Source organism: Miniopterus schreibersii (genome assembly GCF_964146895.1).
Source record: "Miniopterus schreibersii genome assembly, chromosome: Y".
NCBI classification, from domain to species: Eukaryota; Metazoa; Chordata; class Mammalia; order Chiroptera; family Miniopteridae; genus Miniopterus; species Miniopterus schreibersii.
In genome coordinates this window covers 3,336,053-3,363,566 of record NC_138120.1, presented here as the reverse complement: position 1 = coordinate 3,363,566, position 27,514 = coordinate 3,336,053, and the positions used below count along the sequence as shown (strand labels likewise).

Here is a 27,514-nt window from a genome sequence, read left to right as displayed (position 1 = left end):
CTGGAATCCTACGGACCCCTTCAGTCCAGAGGCCAGGGTTCTAGGCTGAGTCAAGCCAATTAGGGCTGTACCTGGGTTTCTGTACCTGGTCTACCCAACGCTATTCAAATGTTAGCCGCAGAAGAGAAGATGATGTTTTAGGAAACTATGCACATTCTGTGCATCGATTAAAGTGAGGCATCCAGTAGTGAATACTTTTTCTGACATCTGAGGAACCTATCCTGCTGAATCTGGACTGCATAGGTAGAAGAGGTCATTTTATTTCCATTTACCTTCTACCGCCGAAGCCTGAGGGACACTTGAATGCTAGTTTGACAGCCTTACCTTTGCCGGTTGATTCCACCAAACCACAAACATCCCAAGTTCCTTGGCCCCCAAAAATGTAGCTCAGAACCCCCAGGGCCCCGGTCTAGTGCAGCATTAGCGGGTACAGGAAGTGGACTGCTGTTGGAATAGGAAACTCTATGGTGCCAGGAAGGAGGTGGGAGATGTGTAGAGGAGGCGAGGCAGGGGAGGGGAGTTAGGGGAAGGAAGAGCAGGGGACGGGCACGGCAGGGGGGCGGCGGGGCGGGGCGGGGCGGAGGGGCGGGGCGGAGGGGCGGGGCGGAGGGGCGGGGCAGGGCGGAGGGGCGGGGCAGGGCGGAGGGGCGGGGCAGGGCGGAGGGGCGGGGCAGGGCGGAGGGGCGGGGCAGGGCGGAGGGGCGGGGCAGGGCGGAGGGGCGGGGCAGGGCGGAGGGGCGGGGCTAGGATGTCTCCGGAGAGAGGTTATAGCGTCACTCACAATTGTTCCATTATTGCCTCACCAGATGACGTGGAGGCTGTGTGAGCATTAAATGCTCAGTCCCCGGTAGGAAACCGGAGAGGCCTGGGGTTCCTGGCCAAGCCCCGGCAGCTTAAGCCATTTACTCCGGGCAGCTCTGGCCGCCCGGACGTGGTGCGGTTTCCACCTCCGCTTTCCGTTCATCCCCAGCGGAGTGCCTGTGTCCACTTCGTCTTCCGCCTCTCCAAATGAAAAGTACTACTCAAGTCATCGATTGCTCGGCAAAGTGATCTCGGTTTCAGTGCATTTTTGGACCAGCTCCGACTTTGGTAAAGCTTCCCAAATGCGGGGGTGGGCTCGTTAGAACAGAGAGGTTTTAAGAAAGTTCTGATTTTCGGAACTGAAAGAGAAGAGATAAAGGGAAAGCACTAGAGGAAAGAGGTAAAATGGGAGGGTGGGGAGGAGGAGGAGAGATAAAGGAATATCCTGCCCCTGTGTCTAAGATTCCCCAACTTGGTAGAATGTAGAAGAGGGTGCGTTATTACTATTTGCCAAGAATTCCAAGACTTTGGGGAAGGGCTGGGGTGGGGGCGGGGCAACAAAATTATCGCGAGTTCCGAGAGCGTTTGGGAACGAGATTGACTAGAAGGTCTCGCGAGATTATGAGTAAACGAACGCGAGTTAGCCAGTCAGAAGTAACCGTAGAAATAAAGGAGTTTGCGGTGGGCTGGGCGGAGGAGGAAGGATAAAGGCTTACGGGTGACGTAAACCCGTCTAAGTCGGTATATTGCTGCCTTGGCAAAGTTGTCTATCTCAGGGAGCTGCAGATATTCTGACGAACTGGATCGGCAGTTGGGTACTCCGAATCCACGCCTCTCTTCAGGCATGAGGCACGTGGTGGTGGAAAACACGCTCGAGTTGGACCAGCAGGTAAGCCTAATGTGCCTATTAACAGTATTCGTGAAACTTATTTTTGTTTAACGTGGTTTATGGCACAGTGTTAACTAATCACCGCCTTTTGTACTCTCCTTGTTCCTTGTAGCTTGCGGTGGGCGGTACGGTGGGCGGTTGGGGAAAAAAGTAGATTTATTAAACTTCATGGAAGCTGCGTGGAGAAAAAATGAAGCGGTAGCGGTAATGTTTATTGTAACTGTTACTTGGGCTTGATTACGGCTGTTACACCCGGCCGCGTACTATGGCGGCTCGTTTGTGTTCGCGCGATCACTCACTGACTACTGATGGGATGGAGGTGTGCGGAAATGGACCATTTGTTGTCTTGAGGTTAGCTCTCATTGGCCGGCCTTAATTTAGGCCCCGAGTAGTCGTTGGTATGTAGGTGAAAGGCGGATTGCGACCACCGAATGTGTAGTGAGGGGACCCGCGGTAATGGCGGCGGTCTCCTTTGTCTGCAGCGCTTTAGTACGCTAAAGCAAAGCCGGGGCCTGCGCGACTCCGGCAGGCTACTGATTGTAAAAGACCACCACAGGGCTGTCTAGCTCTCCCTTACGGACCTTTTGGCGCCGGGCTGTTGCCGCTGAGAGCTGCGGCTGAAGAGGCTGTTTCCGGAGTGGAAAGTTTTGTGACGCAGACGAGCCGGAAAGGGATGGGGCGGGGAAGGTAAAATGGCCGTGTTGTGCTGCGGTGCTGCTGCTCACCAGCATCTGCAGATAACGAAATTTGGCCAGGGTTGGTAGTCCTTTGGGACAGTTACAGATGTGGAACTGTCTTTCTTTACTTTCAGACAGTAACTGAATGGCCATTAGCCGGGGAATCCATGTGGTTTTGGGGTCTAGGGGGTGCGGTAAGTTGTGTGTTTACGTTAGGCGTTTGACTGGCGTCGATCAGAGGAAAAGACTATAGAAGAGTGTCAAGATAAAGTTTTTGTTCCTGGCTTTGTCCTGCTTAAGGAGGAAAACCTTGAAATAGGATAGAGCCATGCCTGTCCTCTCTCCTTTTGAAATGGTGTGGGGATTGGAATAAGTGATGTGAAGAGTTAGGGGCTTGTTTTCCAAACCAGGAAATTTTTATTTTCTTACTGTGGTATTGCTTCCAGAAAAACACTCCAGTGAGTGTCTTAGACGCCTGAACACCTTGTTTCGGCTTTTATCTTAAACATTAAATAGGTGAAATTGACTTAGGGCAGCGATTTTCAATCTTTGTCGTCTCGTGACACAAACTGAGATTCTGCCGCACACCAAAAAAATTTGTTTTTTGCCTGTTTGACAAAAATAAAAAAGGTATAATTTTGATCCATTTGCACGGGATGGCTATTGTATTGCTGTTCTTTTTTCTTTTTTAACAATCCTAAGAGAGAAGGGTTCAGTGCCTTTGGTCAGGTTTTAAAAATTCTTGCAGCATACAGGTTGGAAATCATTGATTTAGAATATTAACCTTTTACAAAAAATGTTTGATAAACATATGAATTGTAAGACAAACCTTAATGACATGAATTGATCGAGCGTTTTAACATGTAATTCATTTGAGGGATTTGACAGTCTGCTGCTTTTAGGGTATTTTACAATTAACATTAATATGTGCATTGTGTTCAGACTTAATATGTTAAAAAGCATAAAAATTGGAAATCTGATATCAGGAATATAGGCAATTGCATTTGTAACATATTAGGTATAGCTGGAATCCCATTTAACTTTTGATAAATTGTGCTCTCTGGGTCATTTGAATTTAGTAGTAAGCAGATTTGATCTGGAAAAGGTTGACAGTTTAAAGAGTAGTATCTTAATTCATGGTGGGTGTATGTCAAAAATATCTTGACCTCTTTAATGCAGTATTAAAAACATTATATAGCAAATTTCCTTTGCAAACAGGTGGCAGCCTTGCTTTTTGTTTTGGTCTTTTATGCTTTTCCAAACCTTACTTCGGTATATATAATTATTGTGCTGCTTCTAAATGATTCTTGGTTACTTATTACATAATGCAATACAGCAAAATAATCTATTTTCTATGTTTGAAGTCTATCAGTGTAAAGGGGACAGATAGGAATTGAGATTTAAACATCTCTTTTGAAAGTTTGGAATGTAATTTGTGCCACTTAGTAGCTTTATGACCAGCAAGTGTTCTGTACTTGTCTCATCTCCAAAGTTGAAGAAGTACTGCCTTCACACAGCATGGGAAACATTAAATGATGCAGGGCTAAATAAAGTGGAACAGTACTCTCACTGCATGATGGGTAGTGGTGGTGGTGGTATGGCTGCATAGGAATATATTCAAATTAGAAACAGTTGCTCAGTATTTAACAGGTAAAGAAATTAATCTTCAAATAGCCCTAACGTTTTTCAGGCAGATCTTTTTGGGCTTAATAACAAGTAAACACTAGTGGCTTTGAGAAATTGATGGTAATGTAGTTTGGTTATTGCAGAACTTTTACTATGGACAGTTTTTACAGGAAAACTTGCTTTTGATGAATGTATTTGAAACACCTGTACTGGTGTGCTTCTGCTAACTGGGTCTGGCCTTTTGCATTTATCCTACAGTATAGACTGAAAAGGCATTCTTAAAACTAGAAAGGCAGGCAGGGCGACTAGCTAGTAAGTGCTGCTTGAGTAGAACTGGAGTTTAGGACCTGATTTGTCTTTTGTAAGGCTATCTGAACTTGACAACCCGCCGCACCCTCCAGTAGTAGTATATGTAGTTTGTCAGCATGTGAGCTATTAACATCTCTCTCCTCCTAGTTTGCTGGTCTAGACCTGAACCCTCCTGATAACCAGAGTAAAGGAGGAAGTACAGCAAGCAGTAAGTAAAATTTTTTTTGTTGTCTAGCATCTTTATTAGAGCTTCATGTTACTCTGATTGTAACGTTCTAACTTTAAAACTTGTCCTCCTTTTTTACCGATAAATATTTGAAGTATTCTGGCATGTCTGGATAATAAAAGAAACTGGTTGGTTCTTTTTTGAGTGGAAACAATCATGTAGAAAAGAAGTTAAGGTAATATTCAAATTTTTAGAATACTAATTACATCCAGTATAAATCGTGGCCAAGCATGAAAAGAGATGAGAGTATGTCCATTCTCTTATCAGTTTGCCTGAAATATGTTGAACCTAATGAAGAGAACTTGTACATTTATGTGTTATAGCTACTGCTACTCATTTCCCTTGAAGAATGGGAGATTTAATGATACAAGTAGGCTGTGCTGATTCTTTGGTAGTAGTTAGAATTAAAATGTTAGCCATGTTAAAGTCTTCTGAGATGAAGATCTTTTGGAAGGGGGGGTATTAATATGTTTATTCACTTATTTTTGAGACAGTTTAGTGCTTAGATAGGGAAAGGAAGTTGGTGGTGTATTGTTTGTTTGGCAGGAGACCTTAGCTTAGACCAAAGTTTTCAAGAAGGCAGTGGGTACTTTGAGAAGCCTCTTTGTTTGGTCAGTTCATATTGCATATTATTTGTTATTATATGGTTAATTACAATTACAAGTATTTAATTATAGATTAGGATACTTAATTCAATACTAAGTTAAGAGATTTAGTTAAGATTTTAATTTTTAGGTAATAGTTGACTTCTATTTTATAGGTTAAGTTCTCATGTTTCTTAATTGTAGACTAGAGAAAATCATTTCCTTGTTGGAATAATTTTTTCTTTCCAGCTATTACATATTTTTATTATATGTTCATTTTAACAGAGTAGAAATAGCTTACTTTGCGGTAATTGAAATTAGTTGATTGATTCAGTAGATTTTTTTTCTTTGTAGGCTGTTTTGTTACAGTTATGGTTATATTTATTAAATGTTATAATTCATGTAACAATTTCCTGAAATAGCAGGACCTTTTAAAACATTTGTCAAATAACCAGTAGTAACTACCAAAATGTACTTGGTTTGAGGATTTCTTTTCTTAGAATACCTGCCACAGACTTGCTTCTCTCTACCCATTTGGGGAAGGGGGGTAGGAGTTAGGATAAAAATTTAAGCAAAATCCATTTTCATATATTTTCCCCTATGCAAAATATTTAAAGAAAAGTAGTTTAAAAGTGTTCTCTAGTTCTTTTTAAATAGACATTGTTATAAAAATCTGGTTTTTGAGAATATGATAGGCTTTTAATTTCACATTTTCTCTTTAGAAGGGCGCTATATACCTCCTCACTTACGGAACAGAGAAGCATCTAAAGGTAGGTAGGTAGGTGGTTATGACAACTTAGAGGTAACTTCTGGAAATGTATACACAATTTCTCTCTTTTGATTCTTTCTATTGTCAAGAACCAGCATTCCCTTTCAAAAGTTAATCTAATGTTGCGTAATGGATTGTTCTTATTTCTTTTGACCAACTTTGAGCCCAAAGTTTTACTAGCATAATTTTATTACTATGTGCTTTATCTGTTTGTAAACATTAACATGATTTCTCTTTTAAAGATGTGTTTGTGGGGGTTTCCAATTATATAAAACCACATGGCAATAAAGTGCTACTTAGTGCAGTCTTGAAATGTTGCCTAAGTAAAAATAGGATTATTGCAGAATAATCAATTGCAAGATGACAACCTTTTGGACACACTCAGTAGGTTGGAGGGATTGACTAGTGTCACTTTTTTCCTGAACTTTACTTGCTAGGGTTTGTCTGAAATGTTATTAAAATATTGATAACTTTTAGGATTAAGTTTTTAATGTAGAGTGATGGGTTATTAGGAACATACAGTTGGGATGACAATTTAAATGCTGTAGATTGATCAAGATATGGATCTGAAATTTTCTCAAGAAGAGAAAGTAAAGCCAAAAGGAAAGAAGTGTGTGGATGGGTGGTATTGGAAAGGGGTAAAAATAAAATGTAGATTGTATTTGAGCAATATTCCCTCATATGTAGTATGTAGTTTACAGCATTAAACACTTAAGTCTGTATGGATTTACCAAGTGATCACTTAGCTGATGATAGGATATTCTTTTTCAAAGTGTCTACTCTTTTATCATGAGTATTTCTCCAAATGTATCTGTCTGGGCTTGCATCCAAGAGGGACTGGCGGTAACTTAGGAAGTTAAGAAATGGAAGAAACCTTAAAAATTTAACAATCTTTCTCTGGCTAGTAAAGGCTGTTGGTCAACTGGCTGGTTACCAGTGGAGTTATAAAGCAGAGGGAAAGTAACTTCATTTATTTATAAACTTTAAAACATTTAACAAAATGTCTGAATGTAAACTTAATTGTTATGAGTTTACCCTTGTCACTTTTTTCTGTCTATAGGTGTCTTCTAGAGACATGTACATAGAGAAATAAAGCAAGGCTGGGATTTTCTCTTTTTCCCTATTATACCTGATTCTCTCTAACCTTATACAGACAGCATAATATTGCTCGACACCTAGGACTTGGAAAACAGTATACATGAGTATGAAGTACAAATAAGGGTTCTTCTGTCATTTTGGTGGTTAATACTAAAACTGGATATAGCAATACCTTAATGTGAATAGTTACTCTCCCCACACACACAAGAAGTTGCATTTAATAGTCTGTTGCACAGTTTATAAAATGCATTTACATAAGTCAGCATTTCTCAACCTAGAACTAGTGACATGTTGGGCTAGATAATTCTTTGTTGTGCAAGGCTCTCTTGTGCCTTGTAGGGTGTTTAACAGTATCCCTGGCATTGGGGATAGTACCAGTACCAGCCCCCTAGTTGGAGCAGCCATGTATTTAACATTACCAAATGTCTCCTGGGGGGCAAAACCACCCCTAGTTGAGAACCACTGACATAAGTCATCTGATACCATTTGGGGTAAACAGTAATCCAGACTGAAGGTGGTGGTGTCCATGATAACATTGCAACATGACATAACATCCAAATGACTTGACCAGACTTGCTCAGGGGCTATCAGTGACCTTGAATTTGATTCCAGACCTTCTGCATGCCTTACCTCACTCCATAAGCCCATCACTGCCTGGAAATATGAGCTTTGATTTACAAAGGACTTGAGAAAACCAACATCCTTCATGAAAAGTGTCAGAGCCAGAATCAAGCCAAAGCTTACTGATTTCCAAGGCCATGCTCTTTCCTATTTTACAAAGAACAAAGAGCTGTGCTAGTGTTAAAAGGAAAACTATTTTCACCCTTGAAGATGGTTTCTGTTAACTCCAAATGGCACCAGATGTTAAGTCTCAATCCTTGAGTTTTTGCTAAGGAAGAATTCAGAGCCAGGACTCAAATATAAGCAGTTTATTTAGAAGGTCACAGGTAGAAGAAGTGAGCCAGATTGGCTGCATGGACTCAGGAAGCAAGTTACAGAGGCAAAAGAAAGGCCCTTGGAACTTAGAGGAGACAGAAAGGCAAAGAAAACACACCCCAAGGGGAAGGGGAAAAGCACAAAAGAGAGAGAGGGAGATAGGCAATTACTGTTTATAGGGGTACTTTTGAAAACAACATTAAAATTCTGCTAGAGGCGTGGCTGGTGTGGCTCAGTTGGTTGGGTGTTACGCACCAGGAGGTTGCCAGTTCTGTTCCTGATCAAGGGCATATGCGTGGGTTGCAGGCATGGGTCTTGCAGGAGGCAGCCAATTAATGTTTCTCTCCCTCTCCCTGTCTCTAAGATCAAACTATTCCTTAAAAAAAAAAAAAAGTAAAAGTCTGCTGGAGCAAAGTAGACAACTTTGAAACTTTTTCTGTTGACTGTTTCCACTTATTTCTTCTAGATGATGTCAAAGTAAGCCAGATTATTTCTTACTTTTTGAAGATACTCAAGTGATTTGTCATGTTTACATTTCTGTTGATACTACCATGTTGATACTACCAAGTTCTTTTATTGAATAAGTTCCTGTTATTCACCATGCTGCTTAGTACATGGATCCCAAATGAGTAGTTTGAGCATAATTTGACTGCCTGTAATTGGAGCTTCATCCTTTGTTAAATCTTGAAAGTTTCTGTCCTAATACATTTGACATATTTATTCTTACTGGTAATCATGTTGTAAATTTCTTAATTTAAGCTTTTCTGTAGGGGGTTATCTAGTTGAGGTTATATTTAGTTGAGAATTCTAAAATGTATTTGCTACACAGTATATATTTAAGTCAATTTTTGTATTCAGGGTTTTTGAGTTTATATTTAGGGACAGGACATGATAAACAAGTATCTTAGAAGTTGCCTGGCTACTGCCTTCCAGCTTGATGTTTTGTTCCAGTGTACACTTGAAACCTGTATGGTTTTGCCCAATCAGGTGTGGCTCAGTGGTTGAGCTTTGAGCTAGGATCCAGGAGATGGTGGTTTGATTCCTGATCAGGGCACATATCCAGGTTGCAGGCTCAATCCCCAGTCGAGGGCATGCAGGAGGCAGCTGATCAGTGATGACTGTCTCATCATTGATACTTCTGTCTCTCCCTTCTCCTCTCCCTTCCTCTCCCTGAAATCAGTAAAGATATTAAAGAAAACACCTGTATGGTTTTGTGAATTACTGTACCAATAAAGCCACTTTTATTTTTTTACTTTTTAAATATATGTTTTTATTGATTTCAGAGAGGGAAAGGGAAAGAGATAGAAACATCAGTGATGAGAGAGAGTCATTGATCAGCTGCCTCCGGCATGGTGGGGGGGGGGATCGAGCCTGCAACCCGGGTGTGTACCCTGACTGGGAATCCAACCATGCTCTCCTGGATCATAGGTGGATGCTCAACTCCTGAGCCACGCTGGCTGGGCAATAAATATTTTAAAGAAGAAATCTTGCCACAGTCTTGTTTAAAGTAATCTCCTTGGCCTGGCAGGGTGTGTCTAAGTGGTTGGTCATCGACCAGGAGATCAAGGTTCTTTTCCCACAGGGCACAGGCCCAGGTTGCAGGCTCGATCCCCAGTAGAGGATGTGCAGAAGGCAGCAGATCCATGACTCTCATCATTGATGTTTCTCTCCCCCTTCCTCTCTCTGAAATCAATAAAGATATGTTTTAAAAATAAGTCATCTCCCTGTAGTAGACTCGTTTCATTGTTTTTGTTCATTTCTCAGGGATGGTATTCATTCAGCACATTATTTTTAGATCATGGGGTTACTTTGCTTAAGAAATAGAATTTCTAGAGGAAAAGAGGATTAAAGATAGGAGGGGGAAAATCAAATTTTTTTAACTGTAAACCAGTTATCTAAGTCTTGGCTCTTTTTTCCAATGTTTTGATTAAAATAATCCCATTGACATTGAGTGTTTCTTCCCTTCCCTCTCCCACCCCCCATTAAGGGAGGCTATCTGAAGAACCACTTATTTGAAAAGATGGGAATCTTCGTAAAAGTATTGTCAACTTCTAATTTTTGCTTTTTTTTTTTTTTGGGAAGGATTCCATGATAAAGACAGTTCAGGGTGGAGTTGTAGTAAAGATAAAGACGTATATAGCAGTTTTGGGTCTCGAGATTCAAGAGGAAAATCCAGTTACTACAGTGATCGTGGAAGTGGATCAAGGGGAAGGTAAATTCTCAGCTTGCAAGTGTGTGTGTATACATACAGTAAGAGTTTAAGAACCAACTTTTTGATACATTTTCAATCTGTACTTTCTTGATCTTTAATCATAATTTTCCCCCCTTAACAGACCATCTTTCTATGATGGGTTTTAAGCAAAGTGGTTTGTTAATTCTTGATTCTAAAAAGTCTTTACTAGGTTTTTTATTTTTAAGCATAAATTACATGCAATAAAAATATGCTATTTGTCATATAGATTTGTTACTTTTATGTAATTATTTATGGTTTCTCTGTGTCAAGTAAACTTTTTTATGACTGCAACAAGGATGATACATGGGTCTTAAGAGCTTTATATCTGTGGTTAGTCCTGTACTGTTTTTCACAAATAAAACTAAAACTGCCCGGCAGAGCATGGCTCAGCGGTTGAGCATCGGCCCAGGATCCAGGTGATCGGGGTTCAATTCCCGGACAGGGCATATGCCCGGGTTGCGGGCTCAATCAGTGACTTTCTCATCATTGATGTTTCTATCTCTCTCTCTCCCTCTCCTTTCCTCCCTCTGAAATCGATAAGGATATATTTTTAAAAAAACAAAACTAAAAATCTTAAGTCTTACCACATAAGAGATTTTTCTTGTATATGCAAATATATCCAAGGTATTGACATTCATGATGTTTTGTTTTCCTAATAAGTATATTTAGAGTATATTTATATTTATAAAATGAAGATGTAAAGTATACATTATAAGTATTATGAAACAGCATGTAAGACAAGCCGAATAATTTTGTAAATAGCTCTCAAGTATGCTGTTTTTTAAAAAATTAAAGATGTATAAATTGTACATTAATCACTGGTTAGGTAGAGATCTTTAGTTTACAAATGAGGTAGTTAAAATTGAATTGTTGACATCTTTCAAAGGTACTTACTACTAACAATTCATCTAATATATATGTATGTGTCTAGAAATCCAGTAATGTGATACTAGCTTAATGGCATTCTGATCAATTACTTGTGCTTTTCAGGTTTGATGATCGTGGACGGAGTGACTATGATGGTATTGGCAGTCGTGGTGACAGGACTGGTTTTGGCAAATTTGATCGCAGTGGACACAGTCGATGGTGTGACAGATCAGATGATGATGATTGGTCAAAACCACTTCCACCAAGTGAACGTTTGGAGCAGTAAGTTTTTGATATGTATGTTGATTGTTATGAAACTTACTGTTTAGTACAACATGTAATAATCTTTTGATTTTAGGGAGCTGTTTTCTGGAGGAAACACTGGGATTAATTTTGAGAAATACGATGATATTCCAGTAGAGGCAACCGGCAATAACTGTCCTCCACATATTGAAAGTGTAAGTTGTATTGTTTTATTTTTGTACAGTTATTTAAAGTTACTACCAAAAACCTCATTGGGTTATGAAAAAGAAGCTGAAATTAATGTCACCATTACGAGTAGTCCTGGAGTAGAAAAACTGCCAACCATAAGAACTCTATGGTACATTAGACTCAGGAGTCTGTTTTCTTAAAAAATACCATGATATCTCTGTCTAAAATCAAAGCAACTGTAAACTCAATCACAACTAGACATTTAATTAGTTACTTTTATACTTAATGTTAGTATGAAACATTTCAACAGATAAGGCATTTCTAGTTGTATTGTGTTTGATTGACCTGATTAAATTTCTTTTGACAGTTCAGCGATATTGAAATGGGAGAAATTGTCATGGGGAACATTGAGCTTACTCGTTACACTCGCCCTACTCCAGTGCAAAAATATGCCATTCCTATTATCAAAGAAAAAAGAGACTTGATGGCTTGTGCCCAAACAGGTAAGCTCACTTGATGAAGAATAAATGTTAGTTTTAACTGGTCTTAGTCTAAAAATAATTCTATATGGAAGCCTGGGTCCTATATTTAACATTATTTTGAGTTCTGTAAAGATTAGGTGGAGATGTCTCTTTTTATCTTGCATCTTTGTATCCTTTTTCCCAAGCTAGGACATTTTGGGAAAGTCTGTAACAAATTGTCAGCCAGGTATTATTGTAAAAGGTGAAAACTGGTAATGCAGTGGAGAGAATATAATTGGAGTAGGAAATACAAAATCAGAGAAGAGCCTATGATACATAAAAATGTAGGTGGGGAAAAGGAAAAGGTGCCTCCCATCTTCTAGTATTTTAGAAATTGGGGCGTGGGAGGGCTAGGGTAGTTTAATCTGTAAAACGAGTCATTGGTCTTGGTTAATATATTTCCCCTTCTTTAAAAAATAGAACTGTATTTTTTTATACTTCACTAAGGCCTTGAGCCAAACCCAGCACTTGTTTTTTAAAATAATGTTTTATTGAAACCACTATACCCGTAGCCTTCATTCTACAAAGGAAGACACTATCCTATAAAGCCCTTTACAATTAGACTCTTCAGAAAGTTGACTGATTAATGCTTTATATTTCAACAGTATATAATAACTCAAAGTATTGGAATGGGAGTTGATGCCAGTTTATAGGCAAAATGGTTGTGTTTTTGTACTAATTAAAATTGAAAGGAATGAACATTGCATTGTTTAAAATGGATCACATGCCCTGACGGGTATGGCTCGGTCGGGTGTCGTCTAGTGCACCCACGAGGTCCTTGGTTTGATTCCAGATTGTGGGCTCGATCCCCAGTAGGGGGCATGCAGGAGGCAATCAACCATTGTTTCTCTCATCGATGTTTCTCTCTCTTCTCTCCCTCTCCCTCTCTCTAAATATCAATAAAAAATCTTTTTTTTAAAAATGGATCACAGAAGTCATTTGGCATTATGTGCTTAGCTGTGTAAATATACCGTATTTTCCAGAAAATTTATGCATTAGAGTAAGTAAATTATCTTTTACTAAAAGAATATTTGGAACACTTTATTAATATCCAAAATTAATAAGCCAATATTTTTTTAACAGGGTCTGGAAAAACTGCAGCATTTCTTTTGCCTATATTGAGTCAAATTTATACTGATGGTCCAGGGGAGGCTTTGAAGGCTGTGAAGGTAAAGACTTGTGTAAAACAAGTTTTTTCATAGAAAACAGTTTGTAAATACTTGTTGGGACCTTTCTCTATATACCAAATATACTTTATTTACATTTCCACACTTTTTTTTTTTTCTTTCAATTTATTCCTCCATTGAAAATTTGTTGGGGGGGGGGGTGTAATTTTTAAATTAGAATGGGTATATTTTGTTAGGACTTCTATAAAAGTTTTAAGTCTTGGAGTCTAATCTATAAATTGTTCTTACTTCTTAGGAAACTGGGAGGTATGGACGCCGTAAACAATACCCAATCTCCTTGGTTTTGGCCCCAACAAGAGAATTGGCTGTACAGATCTATGAGGAAGCCAGAAAAGTACATATGCATTTTACTGATAATTAGCATCTTCATTGATTCTAAATGTTTTCATGACCACCTAGTTAATTCTTTGCTTATAGTTTTCATACAGATCTAGAGTTCGTCCTTGTGTGGTTTATGGTGGTGCTGATATTGGTCAGCAGATTCGAGACTTAGAACGTGGATGTCACTTGTTAGTTGCCACTCCAGGACGTTTAGTGGATATGATGGAAAGAGGAAAAATTGGATTAGACTTCTGCAAGTATGTTAATTTCTATATAGGGATATAACTTTTTTAAAGTTAGTAGTTGTCATTAATATTATAGCACTTTATTATTAATTTTAAGATGAAAGTAATTTTAATAATTTAACTATTTTCTTGAAAATTAATATTAACCTTATTTTTTTATTTTTGTTTGTTTTTTATTTTCAATTGTTAATATGTGTTTATTGCCACTTTCTTTTTTTTAAATACGTCTTTATTGATTTTGTGGAGGGTAAGGGAAAGTGGGGGAGAGAGAGAGAAACATCAGTGGTGAGCCATTGACCAGCTGCCTCCTGTACGTGCCCCAGTGGGGATGGAACCTGCATCCCAAGCATGTACCCTGACCAGCAGTCAAACTGAGTTCTGGATCATAGGTCAATGCTCAATTGTTGAGCCACTCCCAGCCGGACTTTTTTCTTCTTAAAGCACGTTCTTTAACATTTCATGTAATAATACTGGTTTGGTGGTGGTAAACTCCTTTGGTTTTTTTTCTTGTCTTTTTATATGTTCTTTGATTCTAAGTGATAACTTTGCTGGATATCATAATCTTAGTTGTAAGTCCTTGCTTTTAATCACTTTGAATATTTCTTGCCACTCCCTTCTTGCCTGAAAAGTTTCTGTTGAGAAATCAGCTGACAGTTGTATGGGTGCTCCCTTGTAGGTAACTAACTGCTTTTCTCTTGCTGCTTTTAAGGTTCTCTCTTTGTCTTTAACCTTTGGCATTTTAATTATAATGTGTCTTGGTGAGTGCCTCTTTGGGTTCCTCTTGTTTGGGACTGTGCTTCCTGGACTTTTCCTTCACTGGGTTAGGGAAGATTTCCATCATTTTTTCAAATAGGTTTTCAATTCCTTCCTCTATCCTCTTTTCAGTCCCCCCCCCCCCCCCAATGATTCAAATGGTGGTACACATAAAGGTGACCCAGAGGCTTTTTACAGTATCCACATATTTTTGGTTTCATTTTTCTTATTGCTCTTCTGGGTGTTTTTTGCTTCCTTTTAATCCAAATCACATATTGGATTTCACTTCATCTACTCTCTTGTTGATACCCTGTAAAGTATTCGTTTCGTGTCCTTCATTTCTGACTGGTGCTCTTTTTTATGAGGTTCTCACTAAGTTCATTGAGCATCCTTATAACTACATCTAGTAGATTACTTGTCTCCAGTTTGTTTAGTTCTTTCTCTGGAGTTTTGTTCTATTACATTTGGGACATCTTTCTTTGGTTATTTTGGCTGCCTTAGTATGTTTATTTCTATGTATTAGGTATAGCTGCCACGTTTCCCAACCTTGATAATGTGGCCTAACATAGTAGGTGTTCTGTAGGGTCCAGTGGCACAGCCTCCCTGATCACCCGAGCTGGACACACTAGGTGTGGCCATCCTCCCTACTTGGGCTGTGTACACCCTCTTCTAGTTGAACCTTTATTACAGTTGGCATGTCAACATAAGAAATTTATCCCCAGGCCATTGAGCTGCAGAGGACTGGCAGTAACCACTGACATCCAACCACCATGGAAGATCAGCTATGCAGGGGCTGACCCTACAGAGCAGAACTTATTTCATAGGGCCGCTGGTACCCACAGAGTTCTCCCCTTGATTGTGTCACTTATGGAGGTGATTGAGTGGTATTTCAATGTGATATGAAGTGACAACTGGTTGTACAGGCCTTGGGGCCTCCCAGGAGGTGCAGCCACCACCTGTGTTCTGCCTGGTGCCATGGCATGAGCTACAAAGCCATCTGCAGATGGCTTCTACTTGTGCTGGGCTTGGAGGTGCCCAAGAGAGGCCAAATGTCAACCAAGGCTGGCTGCTGCTATTTCCGGGCCTGGGGCCACTTAGGAAGAGGTACGGGGCACAAGATGCTGCTTGTTTGTGTGATTTTAGGAAAATCTGAAGCATGAACCAAGACATACAATTCCGATGGAAAACCCCTAGAAACCAGTTGTTGACTTGGGGGGGCCTCAGGGTATCACCAGGGCAGGGCAAAGATTGAATGTGGGCTCTGGGTGGAGGGATCATCGAAGGAACAGTGGCCAGCTCACACCTAGCTTAAGATGCTAGACAGTTCAGTTCTTCCCTGTATGTTGCTGCTCCCCCTGTGCTGGAGCTCAGATCGAGTGAGTCAAAGTCCTTGCAGAGGAACTACCTGGGACTCCAGTAGCCCTCATCTCACCCAGCCACACTTCCTGCTTTTTTTCACAGTCCAGAAGTTATGGGGACCTCTTTTCTTAGTACCTTGTATTCTCGCGGGGCGAGGCAGACCTTAACACCTGAGATACCTTTCCAGTTTTTTTATCTGCCACACCCGGCATGGGACTAACCCTTTTTGGTCTCTGTCCTTCCTACCAGTCTCACAATGGCTTCTTTAAATTCCCTAGTTGTAGGACGTCTGTTCAGCTATATTTCAGGCAGTTTTAAATGATGATTGTTCTTGTAGGTTAGTTGTAAATTTGATGTGGTGGTGGGAGAAGGCGAGTACTGCATTTATTGAAAAGTAACCTGTGTGGTTCGTTGGAAAAAATAGTAGCTAATTTGGTTGTGTGTCTTTGTGTTTCACATGTGTTGAAATGCTAGAATTTTTGAATGACTATATTAAAATGACAACTACTCAATGGTCAGTTTTTCATCAAATTCTAAACTGAGTCTTTTGTAACAGATACTTAGTGTTGGATGAAGCTGATAGGATGCTAGATATGGGGTTTGAACCCCAGATACGCCGTATAGTTGAACAAGATACTATGCCACCAAAGGGTGTTCGCCACACCATGATGTTTAGTGCTACTTTTCCTAAGGAAATACAGGTACTGTTTGATACAATTCTTTTTAGAACATTTTTTTTACAAGTAGTACATTTGCTTCAGATAACTAGAAAAACTAAAGTAGATAGTAAGTTAGAGTTTCTTCCCTTTTTCAGATGCTTGCTCGTGATTTTTTGGATGAATATATTTTCCTGGCTGTAGGCAGAGTTGGCTCTACCTCTGAGAACATCACACAAAAAGTAGTTTGGGTGGAAGAGTCAGACAAACGGTCATTTCTGCTTGATCTGTTAAATGCAACAGGTAAAATAATAAAAAATAGTGTATGTTTGATGTTTTTGGATCTTTTTAACTCTTATCCTTCCTTTTGCCCACCCTTTTTCTGACCCTTAAAAGAAAGCTTATTTTAATTAACTCAAATGTGCATGCTTGCTTAAGGTGGAAGAGAACTAAGCTGATTAATATTTACATCTATTTAATACTTGATGCTAAGTTGCTATTAATAAACCAAACCTTTATATACAATTTTTCAGGGAGAGATTCACTGACTTTAGTGTTTGTGGAGACCAAAAAAGGTGCTGATTCTCTGGAGGATTTCTTATACCACGAAGGATATGCTTGTACTAGTATCCATGGAGACCGATCACAGAGAGATAGAGAGGAAGCCCTTCACCAGTTTCGATCAGGAAAAAGCCCAATTCTAGTGGCTACAGCTGTGTGTATATTTTTATTTTTGAGTTAAGCATGTTTGAATATTGCTTTTTTTAACAAAATTTATTTTTCAGGTGGCTGCAAGAGGACTAGATATTTCAAATGTGAAACATGTTATCAATTTTGATTTGCCAAGTGATATTGAAGAATATGTACATCGGATTGGCCGTACAGGACGTGTAGGAAACCTTGGTAAAGTGTTGTTTGATGGTTAGACACAAAATCTTAAATACTAGAAACATCATTTTCAAAGGGAAAACTGACATCTGTTGTCAGACACTAAAAGTTTTTGTGTCAGTTTCTAAGTTGGTTACATTGCAAGTTACTATGTTTTTGTGTTTTACTTAGTGTTCTACATGCTTAAAGTAAGAATTACGTTATGGAAAACTACACCACATGTATTCTTTTGGATTCTTAACAGGCCTTGCCACCTCGTTTTTTAATGAAAGAAATATAAATATTACAAAGGATTTGTTGGATCTTCTTGTTGAAGCTAAACAAGAAGTGCCGTCTTGGTTAGAAAATATGGCTTACGAACATCACTATAAGGGTAGCAGTCGTGGACGGTCTAAGAGGTACAGATTGTTTTGAGTCTTTATTATTTTTGTTTTGGAAATAATAATACAGGGCTTGACCATAACGAAAACTCAGGAATTGGAGTTTGAGGAATTACCTGGGTGAATTTTCATTTTATACTGATAAACTAACACAGTGTTTTCCCTTATAGTAGATTTAGTGGAGGATTTGGCGCCAGAGACTATCGACAAAGTAGCGGTTCTAGCACTACAAGCTTTAGTAGTGGTCGTGTAAGCAGCAGCCGTAGTGGTGGAGGAGGTGGTCACAGCAGCAGCAGAGGATATGGTGGAGGTAATATTAATTTTCCCCTTTATAACTTAGGAAAGTGGAAAAGTTATTTTACTTCCAAAAAACACAAAATCCAACATTATAGATTTTCCTCTTTCTTTTCCCCCCCTTTTATTGAAATACTTGAGAAACAGGGAGATAATTACAGCAGCTAACATAATCTCTTTAAACATTTTTTGACAGGTGGCTATGGAAGCTTCTACAGTAGTGACAGCGGATATGGAGGAAATTATACCTCCCAGGGGGTTGACTGGTGGGGCAACTAAACCTGCTTTTCACTAAACATCACCCTTTCAAATGAGCTAATATGGAAACCACATGTAACTTAGCCAGACTATATCGTGTAGCTTTAAGAACTTGCAGTACATTACCAGCTGTGATTCTCCTGAAAATTCATGGAAGATCAAAGTCACAAGAAGAAAGAAACTAACAGCCCATTCAGAAGTTGGTTCAAAGACTTAATTACTCTAGATTGGATTAACTCCCATCCTGCTTATTTTCCATCCCAAGCTGCATTTATAATTTTGTGACTGAGAATCATTTGTTCATATACTGTAACTTGAACTTTTTAAACAACTTATTATTTTGATGTCCTGTTGGCTCAGTAATGCTCAAGATACCAATTGTTTTGACAAAATAAATTTCTGAACTTGGGCTAAAACCAAACCTTGGCACACAGGTGTGATACAACTTAACAGGAATTATCAATTTATCAATAAATAGTATAAGGTTAAAAATAATTTAGGCAGTAGCCTCTCGTTAGGAATTTTTAATACTTGCAGACTGGGGAGAAGAACATCTTAAGCAAAACTAGTTTCTAATATGGCTAAGTGCAATATGTTAAAAGTTCTGACTTGCTCACTCTATCCTGGAAAAGCACTTAGAATCTTGTAGTTATCAAATCATTTCAGTCATGATGAGGTGGCATGTATAAAAACTTCCATGCATTTTTCAAAGCACTCTTTAAAGTTAATGCAAGTAACGACTGCAATTCTTCTAATATTATTATAAGCTAGGCAAGTGTGGGCTACTATTGGGAAAGTTTAAATGTTTGATTTTAAAGTGTTTGGGAGGGGATTTATCTAACTAGATTATTTTAATGCCTGCCATAAAAAAACTGAAATGGTAGAATGGCTTACCATGGCAGTGACTTCTCCTTTTTATGGGCCTGGTTGGATTTTGGTCTGTAGGATGCTAGTGTTGGTGTTTTTTGGTCAAGAGGATACAAGCAGGGAGAATTATGCAGCAGGCTTTATTTTAATGCAGTTTCACATTCTATTTGAGCTGTGTTGAAATGTTAAAATGGCTTACACTTGTAGACTTTGTAAATTATAATAAATCCTTGAGATCACACAAGTTGGAAATATGTACTAAACTGCACACGGTGTTCTTTCTTTATAGTGCAGTTTTAGTCTTAGTTGTATAGGTTTCCATTGTACTTATAGTCTGTGCTAAATTTGGCCAAAGATGATCATTCACCACTAAAAATGCCTCTGCTACTTGGAATTCTGTGCTGATTTTATGGCTAGAAAGCCGTAATCTTTATAAGCTAACCTTTATGGTTGCATAAGAAGGCAAAATTTTCTTAAAAGTGCAATAGATTTTCAGGAGTATTGTGCCTTGTTCTAAAACTTGAGGTGCAGTTGACAGTATTAAGGTCATTTGTTATGGTGCTATTTCAGTTAGTACAGGTTTAGACTCTTAAACACTTTGCCCATAACTTTTTACAAAGTACTTATTTTATTGCACATCCAGAGAATTTTATATGTGTGTGTGTGTGTGTGTGTGTGTGTGTGTCGTGTGTGCGTGTCCTTAAACTTCCAATCTCATTTTATCTCTTGGAGATTGTTGAATGCAGCTGAAAAACTAGATTCTAAAATTTTATTTGGGACCATGGAATGATAGTTGTGAAGAAACTGTTTGCACATGACAGATTTTAGATACTTTTGCTGCTACTTTGTGTGATATTTATTGAACATTTTGACAAATATTTATTTTTGTAAGCCTAAAAGTGATTCTTTGAAAGTTTAAAGAAACTTGACCAAAAGACAGTACAAAAAACACTGGCACTTAAATGTCACCGTATGTGAAATAATATATTTTGGGGTAGTGTGAGCGTTTAATGTTGAGTCCTGTTAAACTTGAGTCAAATTAAGCAGACCCAGCATTGGTAGTGTAACTAGCTGTGACTTTCTGACAAAATTGGCACTTAAAATTTGCCAAGGTTTTGATACACTTGTTTTTAAATATTAATGATACACTTTTAAACACTGATAGGAAATGTCCACATTCTCAAAGGTTTTGAGTTTTGTTTAGTTAGTGTGGGTGTTTTGTTTGGTTTTCACTGTCTGGCATATTTGCAATCCTCAAACATGTGGTTATCTTTGTGTATTTCCATAATTTGTGACTTTTACATTCTTTTTTATCAGCCAGTTATATAAGGATTGGTTTAAACTTGCTGAGTGTAGTCATTGAACCTCAAGTCACTGTAGGTTTAGTAGTTTTTTATTGTATTAGTTTTAGCTGCTAGCACTGCATGTGCTGTGTTTATTCTGATTTTACTAAAATAAAAGTTGAACACAATCTTTTTGCTGTTAGTTGTGATTTAATGAGAGAGGTTGAAAAGTATTGCTCTAAACCTGAGGAATTGGAAATTTTTGGTTATTCTTTGAGATTTATTGGTTATCCACCAAAGCTGTTGTGAAATGCCTCTTTTTTGTGAAGCAAGAAGTACTCTTGTGCCTTTAATGTTGAGATATGTGAAGTATAAATACCAGAAGTCTATAAGGCCTGTGTATTGTATGCATTACATTAACCTATATAAGGATCAAGAATTATTTAGAGCAAAGCAGTTATGACAGAGATGACATAGGTACCCAAGCCTCTAACTGATTTCTTCTATTGGCTAATAATCCATTATCACACTAATATAGACAGTCACTATGAATTAGCAAATGTTATAAGAACCAAACCAGGTTAACATAATATGAAAAAAGTATATTTTAACAGAGTCACTCTCAATGTCCTTTTTGTCCCCTTCTTGGCAACTAAACCTGCCATCAGTGTAGAGGGTAAGTACTACTCTGATTTCTAACAGTGTAGTTGGCTTTTATCTGTTAATAAACTCTGTATATATTGTAATTTATAATGTACAGGTTATTTGACTCAGCATTACAAATCTGAGATAACATACTGTCTATAGTTGTTAGCTTTATTCTAATTGCTATGTGGAATTAGGTTATATGCTGAACACCTGCATTGAATTCAGCATGGATTAGGGGTCGGTGGATGGAAAATATGAGAAAAGAAAATTGGGATGTGGATGGGGGAATTTTGGCTAACCTTAAGACTCTTGGTGAGGGCAGACCAGGGTTATTAGACAACTCGCGGGGGGGGGGGGGGGGGCAGGAATAGGACGGGTAATGATCTCACTGTCATTGAGAGTAATCAGATACTGAGGATAGAATTCTGGCTAAGCTGACTCAGGGTTACAACACTAAAATTGGGCAATACAAACATTGTTCTACATTTTGTGATTTAGCCCTAGGATCCCCAGAAATTTTTAATTTCTCAAGACATTTACATTTTTGCACTGACAAGGGAAAATCAAGCCTCCCTACAGTAGCTGAAATGTGATTGCTATATGAATATCTGTAACAAACACCAGGGCATTGAAAGTTTTAAGAATTTTACTGAAGCGCTTCCTGGTATGCTTCTGTAGTTGAGCATTGTTCCATGCACCAAGAGGTCACTGGTTCCATTCCCAGTCAGGGCACATGCCTAGGTCATTGGCTTGATCCCCACCCACTAGGGGGCATGTGGAAAGCTTATTACTGGTTCTTCTTTCTCGCCCTTACTCTCTCAAATCAGTAAAAACTTTTTTTAAAAAAAAGATTATACTGGGGAATTTATAAGTTGTAAAAATAGAAAAAAGTATGGCTTCTACATGAATAACATATTTGGACAGGTATTCTGATGCATATTTGCAAATTTTCAGGGATATTTTAAGTTATAAATGTATAAATATGGAGGACATAGATACCTTAAGATACATCACACATAAAGCTGTCAATAAGCACAGATTACTATTATCTATTTCATGTTTTAAAAACCCTAGGGTGGTTTTTTTAGCCTGGTTAGGTGGCATAGTTTTTTAGAGCATCATCCAGATATGCCAAGGTTGCAAATGTGATCCCTGGTCAGGCACACACAAAATTCAACCAGTGAATGCATAAATAAGTAGAACAACAAATTCAGAGAAATTCTAAGTTTTTAAAAATCTAGCTCAATCGTCTCATGATTTAAACTGGAAAATCATATGAATATGGAAAAGTAGACTCAATTAAACTTAGGTATTACATGTTTTATGGATTTACAAAGTAATAGTCCTGGGAAAAGCCAAATACAGCTAGCTATTCCCCCCAAATTGTTGTTTGTCTTTATTCTGCAAAAGTTCTTACAGTTTAATTCAACCTACCTCTATTACAGTGGCTCAGTGGCTGGCTGCTAGAAATCTTGAAAAGTGACAAGTAGCAGCTGCCTGCCATGATGGTTTAGTTATTTGCTAGTATAACTCTGGGAAATACAACTTACCAGTTTATTACGAAGGTTACAACTCAGAAATGGGCAAGTTGGGAGAGATGCATAAGCCAAGGTATAGGGAAGGAGGGAAATGGCAAAGAGCTTCTAAGCTTTCTCAGCATGCCATCTTCCATGCCCTTGATGTTTTCACAAACCTGGAAGTTCTGTGATCATTGTTCCAGAGTTTTTATAAACCAATTCCCAGTTCCCTATGTTCCTCAAAGATCAAGTGGTGGAGGTTGAAAGTACCAACCATCTAGTGTGTTTGGTGGCAGGAGACACTTGAATCACAGAAAATTTCAAGGGTTTTAGGAGCTCTGTGTTATTCTTAGTGTTTGTAAGTTGACAGTCCTTTTAGAAGGTAATTTGGCATATTTCAAAAATGTAGTCTTTGAAGAATTCTACTTCAAGAAATTACACAAATACGTGAATAAACATCAGTTTAAGAAATACTGTTCATTGTAATAGCACACACTGGAAACAATCTGTTGGTTCAATGATAGCAATCGGTTAACTTCTAATTTACAGGATAACTTTTCCTGTGAAAACAGCTGTTAAAGAGGCAAGTAGAGCCCAGCTGGCATGGCTTAGTGGTTGAGCATTGACCTATGATCCAGGAGATCAAGGTTCAATTCCCAGTCAGAACACATTTCAGGTTGCTGGCCTGTCCCTGGTAGGGGATGTGCAGGAGGCAGGCAGACAGTGACTCATTGTTGATGTTTCTCCCTCTCCCTTCCTCTCCGAAATCAATAAAGATATATTAAAAAAAAAAAAAAGATTCAGGTGGAGAGCCCTGGCCCGTGTGGCTCAGTGGCAGACTGTTGGCCCTTGCACTGAGGGGTCAAGGGTTCAGATCCTGGTCAAGGGCATGTGCCAGGTTTCAGGTCGATCCCAGACTCCTGTCCAGGTGCAGGGTGCTTAGAGGAGAGGAGGCAACCAAAAGATGTGTCGTTCCTCCCTTCCCCCCAAATCAATGGAAAAAATATCCTTGGTTGAGGAATAACAACAAAAGCTAAAGGTAGAACTATGTCACAAGTGCCGTGAGAACAGTAATCTCATCTTTGTATTTCTAGCTTGTAGCCTGACACTTAATAGCTATGTGCAAAATGCATTTTCACTGGATGAGACCTGCTTTAGGGCTCTGTCACAGATCTGAATTTTCTGACCAGCTCATTGTGGCAGTCTTCTCTAAAGGCCACTGGTACCTATTGCTCAAGCTCGGAATGTCATGCTGCTTATCTAGAGCTGTGGCCTTAAGTTTCCTGGCCTGATCTCAGCATTTGTCCATTTCTTCTTTTTGTCTGCTTAAGTCTGAGTAAAGGTTATCTCAGATGAATTGCACTGAGGAGTGAAAAGGGATCTCTGAACTGCTTGCTATTTTTAGAAGGGTAGAGGAAGGAAGATAGTTGGGATATGAAGAGTCCATGAGATCGGAAATGGAGAGGTGAATGCTATCGCAGATTTTATTAGTTTGCAATCTATTATTATTCTGATACTTCTTAACCCTCCTCCCACTAGGGGTTGGAAGAAGCCAAATAATTGCTTTTCCCATTTCTTAGATATAAACTTTTTTTTTTTAATATATATCTTTATTGATTTCAGAGAGAGGAAGGGAGAGGAATAGAGAGAGATAGAAACATCAATGATGAGAGAGTCATTGATCGGCTGCAGCCTGCAACCCAGGCATGTGCCCTGACCGGGAATCGAACCCTGATCGCCTGGATCCTAGGTCGACGCCCATCCGGGCCCCATTTCTTAGATATAGACAAGTGACCTAGCTTTGGTCAATGAGCCACATGGGAACACTTCCTTGGAGGACTGAAAAAGAGAGAAGACTTACTACAGGCTTGTGTAGACCTAAACAGAGGACCAGCTAAACTGTTCCCTTAATTGACACATGAAAGGGTTTGAGTTTATTTTGATGGCAGAAGTGGGCTTGATTCCCCAAAAAGGAAGTGGCCGTGGTGGATGGTTACAAAACTCACTTCTGAGATGTAAATAAGGAGTCCAGAAGTACTTTGCCCCTTCTTTCCACCCCCACCCCCCAAAACTTTGCAGAGGTCTAGCTTAAGAATTTACTTCTCTGAGAAAGATGATGAAGCAGGAGGCACACTGTGAGTGCAGAATTTGACCCTGCATAGCAGTACATGCCACTGGGGATTTCGGTCTAGAACTAAGTTGTCTTGCTCAGTTCTCTAAGATGCCACCTTGTGGAGAATTTTGTTCTGGTACATTCCTTCCCTTTGGGGTTGGTCACTAGTTTACCCTGTCTTGAGAATGAAGATGAATGTCAGCTACCCTAAACCAGTCTCATTACTTCCCTTATGCAGCTTGTCTGTCTCTACTGCAGTTATTCATACAAAGATATCTATGAGGTATTTATCCACCATATAAGCTAGAAAAATACAGAAAGGGGAATTTTTTTACATTAATTTCTAAAAGCTTAATGGTGACATTGAAAGTATTAAATCTTAAAGTTAATGGTAATATGCTGTATATATTTAAGAAGTCTATAAAGAGATAATGTGAAATTCTCTGAAATAAAGAGCCAGGAGTTCTATTGAAAGAACCCATCCAGCCCAGCTGGGCATGGCTCAGTGGTTGAGCATCGACCTAGGATCCAGGAGATCAGGGTTCGATTCCCAGTCAGGGCACATGCCCAGGTTTTGGGTTTGATCCCCAGCAGGGGGCCTACAGGAGGCAGCCGATCAATGACTCTAATCATTGATGTTTCTGTCTCTCTCCCTCTTCCTTCCTCTCTCTGAAATCAATAAAGATATATTTTTTTAAAAATAACCTATCCATAACACTCATGTTGTTACATAGTCTAGAATTCTGATACCAGTTTCTCACGTTTTTTTGACAGGTGGGTCATCCCTAATTTATGTTAATTTACATGGGTTTTCTTAATATGAACCATGAGAGCATGATGTATTCTGGGAATGCATTGATGAAGGGCGTTCTTAAAACCACTGTGATTCTTTGCTTGATAAAGCAACAGCAGTGGAGTAAGGTAGGTTTATGAGGTATATGAATAGCCCTACACGCAAAAATACCCAAAGATCCTAGAGTACATGAGGCAGGGCATAATTCAGAAGCATGTTTACTCCTGTGGCTTTCAATATAAGGCAGACTTTTCACATCACTAAGTCAATTAAGACATTTCTGTGAGCACACCTAGAGTTTTTCCCCCCATTTTAAACCCAAATCTACATCAAAACAGCAAACAATTCAGTAGTACTTGTAGTCTTCAGTAGCTATGTATGAAAACAAACTAGGATTGCAACCAGGAAACTACAGAAGGTACTCCTCAGGAAGACAAGGGTTTTTCCCTGTCTCTGTGCACTTTGTAAAACCCTGAAAGGGATTCTATTCTAAAGTATAATAAAAGATAATATAATTCTCTTTTCCTTGTCATATAACAGATAACCGATTACAGTTTGACTTTCAGCTCTCTATAAATTGTGTGCTAAGTCAGGTAAACAGAAGTTCATTCAATAACTTGTTTATAAATCCTAGAGTCATTTTGTCACATGACAAATCACAAAAAGTTTACATCATTTAATAAGTAGAAGGGGTGGGGAGCTGTTCAGTTTAGAAGAAAATCTGCATAAGCTGTCCAGGCACAAAATAAAAGCATGTTATCTTTCAAGGTGGTTATGTAAATATCTTCAGCCACAAGTGAGTGGAAAAACCTACTTAACCCCTGCAAAGAATAGGTGAATCCTATCCCTAATCTACAGGGTGCAGCAAAAGTAGATTTACAGTTGTGAACATGGAAAACAGTTTATTGTTGTATTGTTATTATATACCACAATAGACCTATGTTGTTATATACAACTATAGAACTATTTTTGCCCCACCTTGTATATTGAAGGAACGTTACTTCATGGAAGGAGGAATGACTGGGTAATATTTCTAAATCACCATGAAAAGATTATTTCTTGTCAAGATAAAACATAAAAGGGAGTAGAAACCACAGCCAGCCAGTCCTGTAACACATGCAGTGCTGCTGTAGCTTTGGGGAATACAGTGCTTTCTGGAAGTTGGATGTGATGCAAGTAGTGCTGTTGAACATCAGTTTGTTGTCCTGCCTGCTGATACTAACTGCTCTTCTGACAGTTGAAGGAATTATCCAATAAATAATAAAATCTAAAGGAGTATTATAAAACTAGAATAAAATGGACTCCAAGACAATTATTGAACACATAAAATGAAGTAGTTTTTATTCTAAACTCAAATTGTCTAGCTAGCTTTATTTTGAATTTACAGGGCTTAATAGATAAATCTTTTGGAATAATTCAGTGTATAGCAATTGCCTAAACTGACATACATTGAACAGTATTTTCTCTTAAGATAGATTTAAAGCGTGTGTGCCCTGACTTATTGTGGTTCAGTGGTTAGAGCATTGGCCCATGCACTGAAGAGTTTCGGGTTCGATTCCTGGTCAATGGCACCCCTATCTGGGTTGCAGGCCCAATCCCCGGCCCTGGTTGGGGAGCATGCAGGAGGCAACCAATTGATGTGTGTCTCTCACATCAATGTTTTTTTCTCCCACTTTCTGAAAAGTAATGCAAAGAGGACTTGGGTGAGGACCTATATATTAAGCCCTGTGAATTCAAAATATACATGTCTATATACATGTCTTTGAGTAAGTTATACCAGTTTTATATGTTTGCTGAACTGAATGAAAAGTATCCTACTGGTTTATACCATCTCCAAAAGTAATGGTCCTCATTACAACTTTGTTTAGGAGTCTCCACCTTCTATAGAATGTACACCTTTGTGATAGACAAGACTTATAGTGACTACATTTCTTACCTAGCCAGCAATAGAGAAAGCCCAGCAAAAGTGGGCCTGGTATAAGAC

At 38.9% G+C, this 27,514-nt stretch overlaps 1 protein-coding gene across 4 annotated transcripts; it reads left to right on the top strand.

Annotated features, from left to right (window-relative positions):
• Positions 1–708: 708 nt before the first annotated feature.
• On the top strand, positions 709–20,649 carry LOC308552025 (ATP-dependent RNA helicase DDX3Y-like). 4 transcript variants are annotated; one of them, XM_081126997.1, is made up of 18 exons: positions 709–1,089; positions 1,565–1,690; positions 4,450–4,510; positions 5,835–5,882; positions 9,998–10,127; positions 11,139–11,297; positions 11,374–11,473; positions 11,815–11,950; positions 13,052–13,137; positions 13,391–13,489; positions 13,573–13,733; positions 16,390–16,534; positions 16,648–16,792; positions 17,023–17,204; positions 17,275–17,392; positions 17,622–17,775; positions 17,931–18,067; positions 18,248–20,646. In XM_081126997.1, exons 2-18 carry the CDS (start codon positions 1,646–1,648, stop codon positions 18,328–18,330), a joined length of 1,989 nt encoding a protein of 662 aa, XP_080983123.1. In that variant the 5' UTR covers positions 709–1,089; positions 1,565–1,645; the 3' UTR covers positions 18,331–20,646. The 4 variants fall into 4 exon arrangements, with proteins under 4 accessions (XP_080983123.1, XP_080983120.1, XP_080983121.1 ...); XM_081126994.1 differs by having other exon boundaries at positions 722–1,089; positions 17,928–18,067; positions 18,248–20,649; XM_081126995.1 differs by having other exon boundaries at positions 727–1,089; positions 1,578–1,690; positions 17,928–18,067; positions 18,248–20,649.
• The last annotated feature ends 6,865 nt before the right edge of the window (positions 20,650–27,514 follow it).

What these genes read in the sequence shown, in the direction of transcription:
- LOC308552025 (XM_081126994.1), top strand. Translation starts at nt 1,646, where the DNA reads ATGAGGCACGTGGTGGTGGAAAACACGCTCGAGTTGGACCAGCAG. An exon ending in AGGACGTGTAGGAAACCTTG is followed by an intron (nt 17,393 to 17,621) that starts GTAAAGTGTTGT and finishes GATTCTTAACAG; the next exon opens with GCCTTGCCACCTCGTTTTTT. An exon ending in CAGCAGAGGATATGGTGGAG is followed by an intron (nt 18,068 to 18,247) that starts GTAATATTAATT and finishes ATTTTTTGACAG; the next exon opens with GTGGCTATGGAAGCTTCTAC.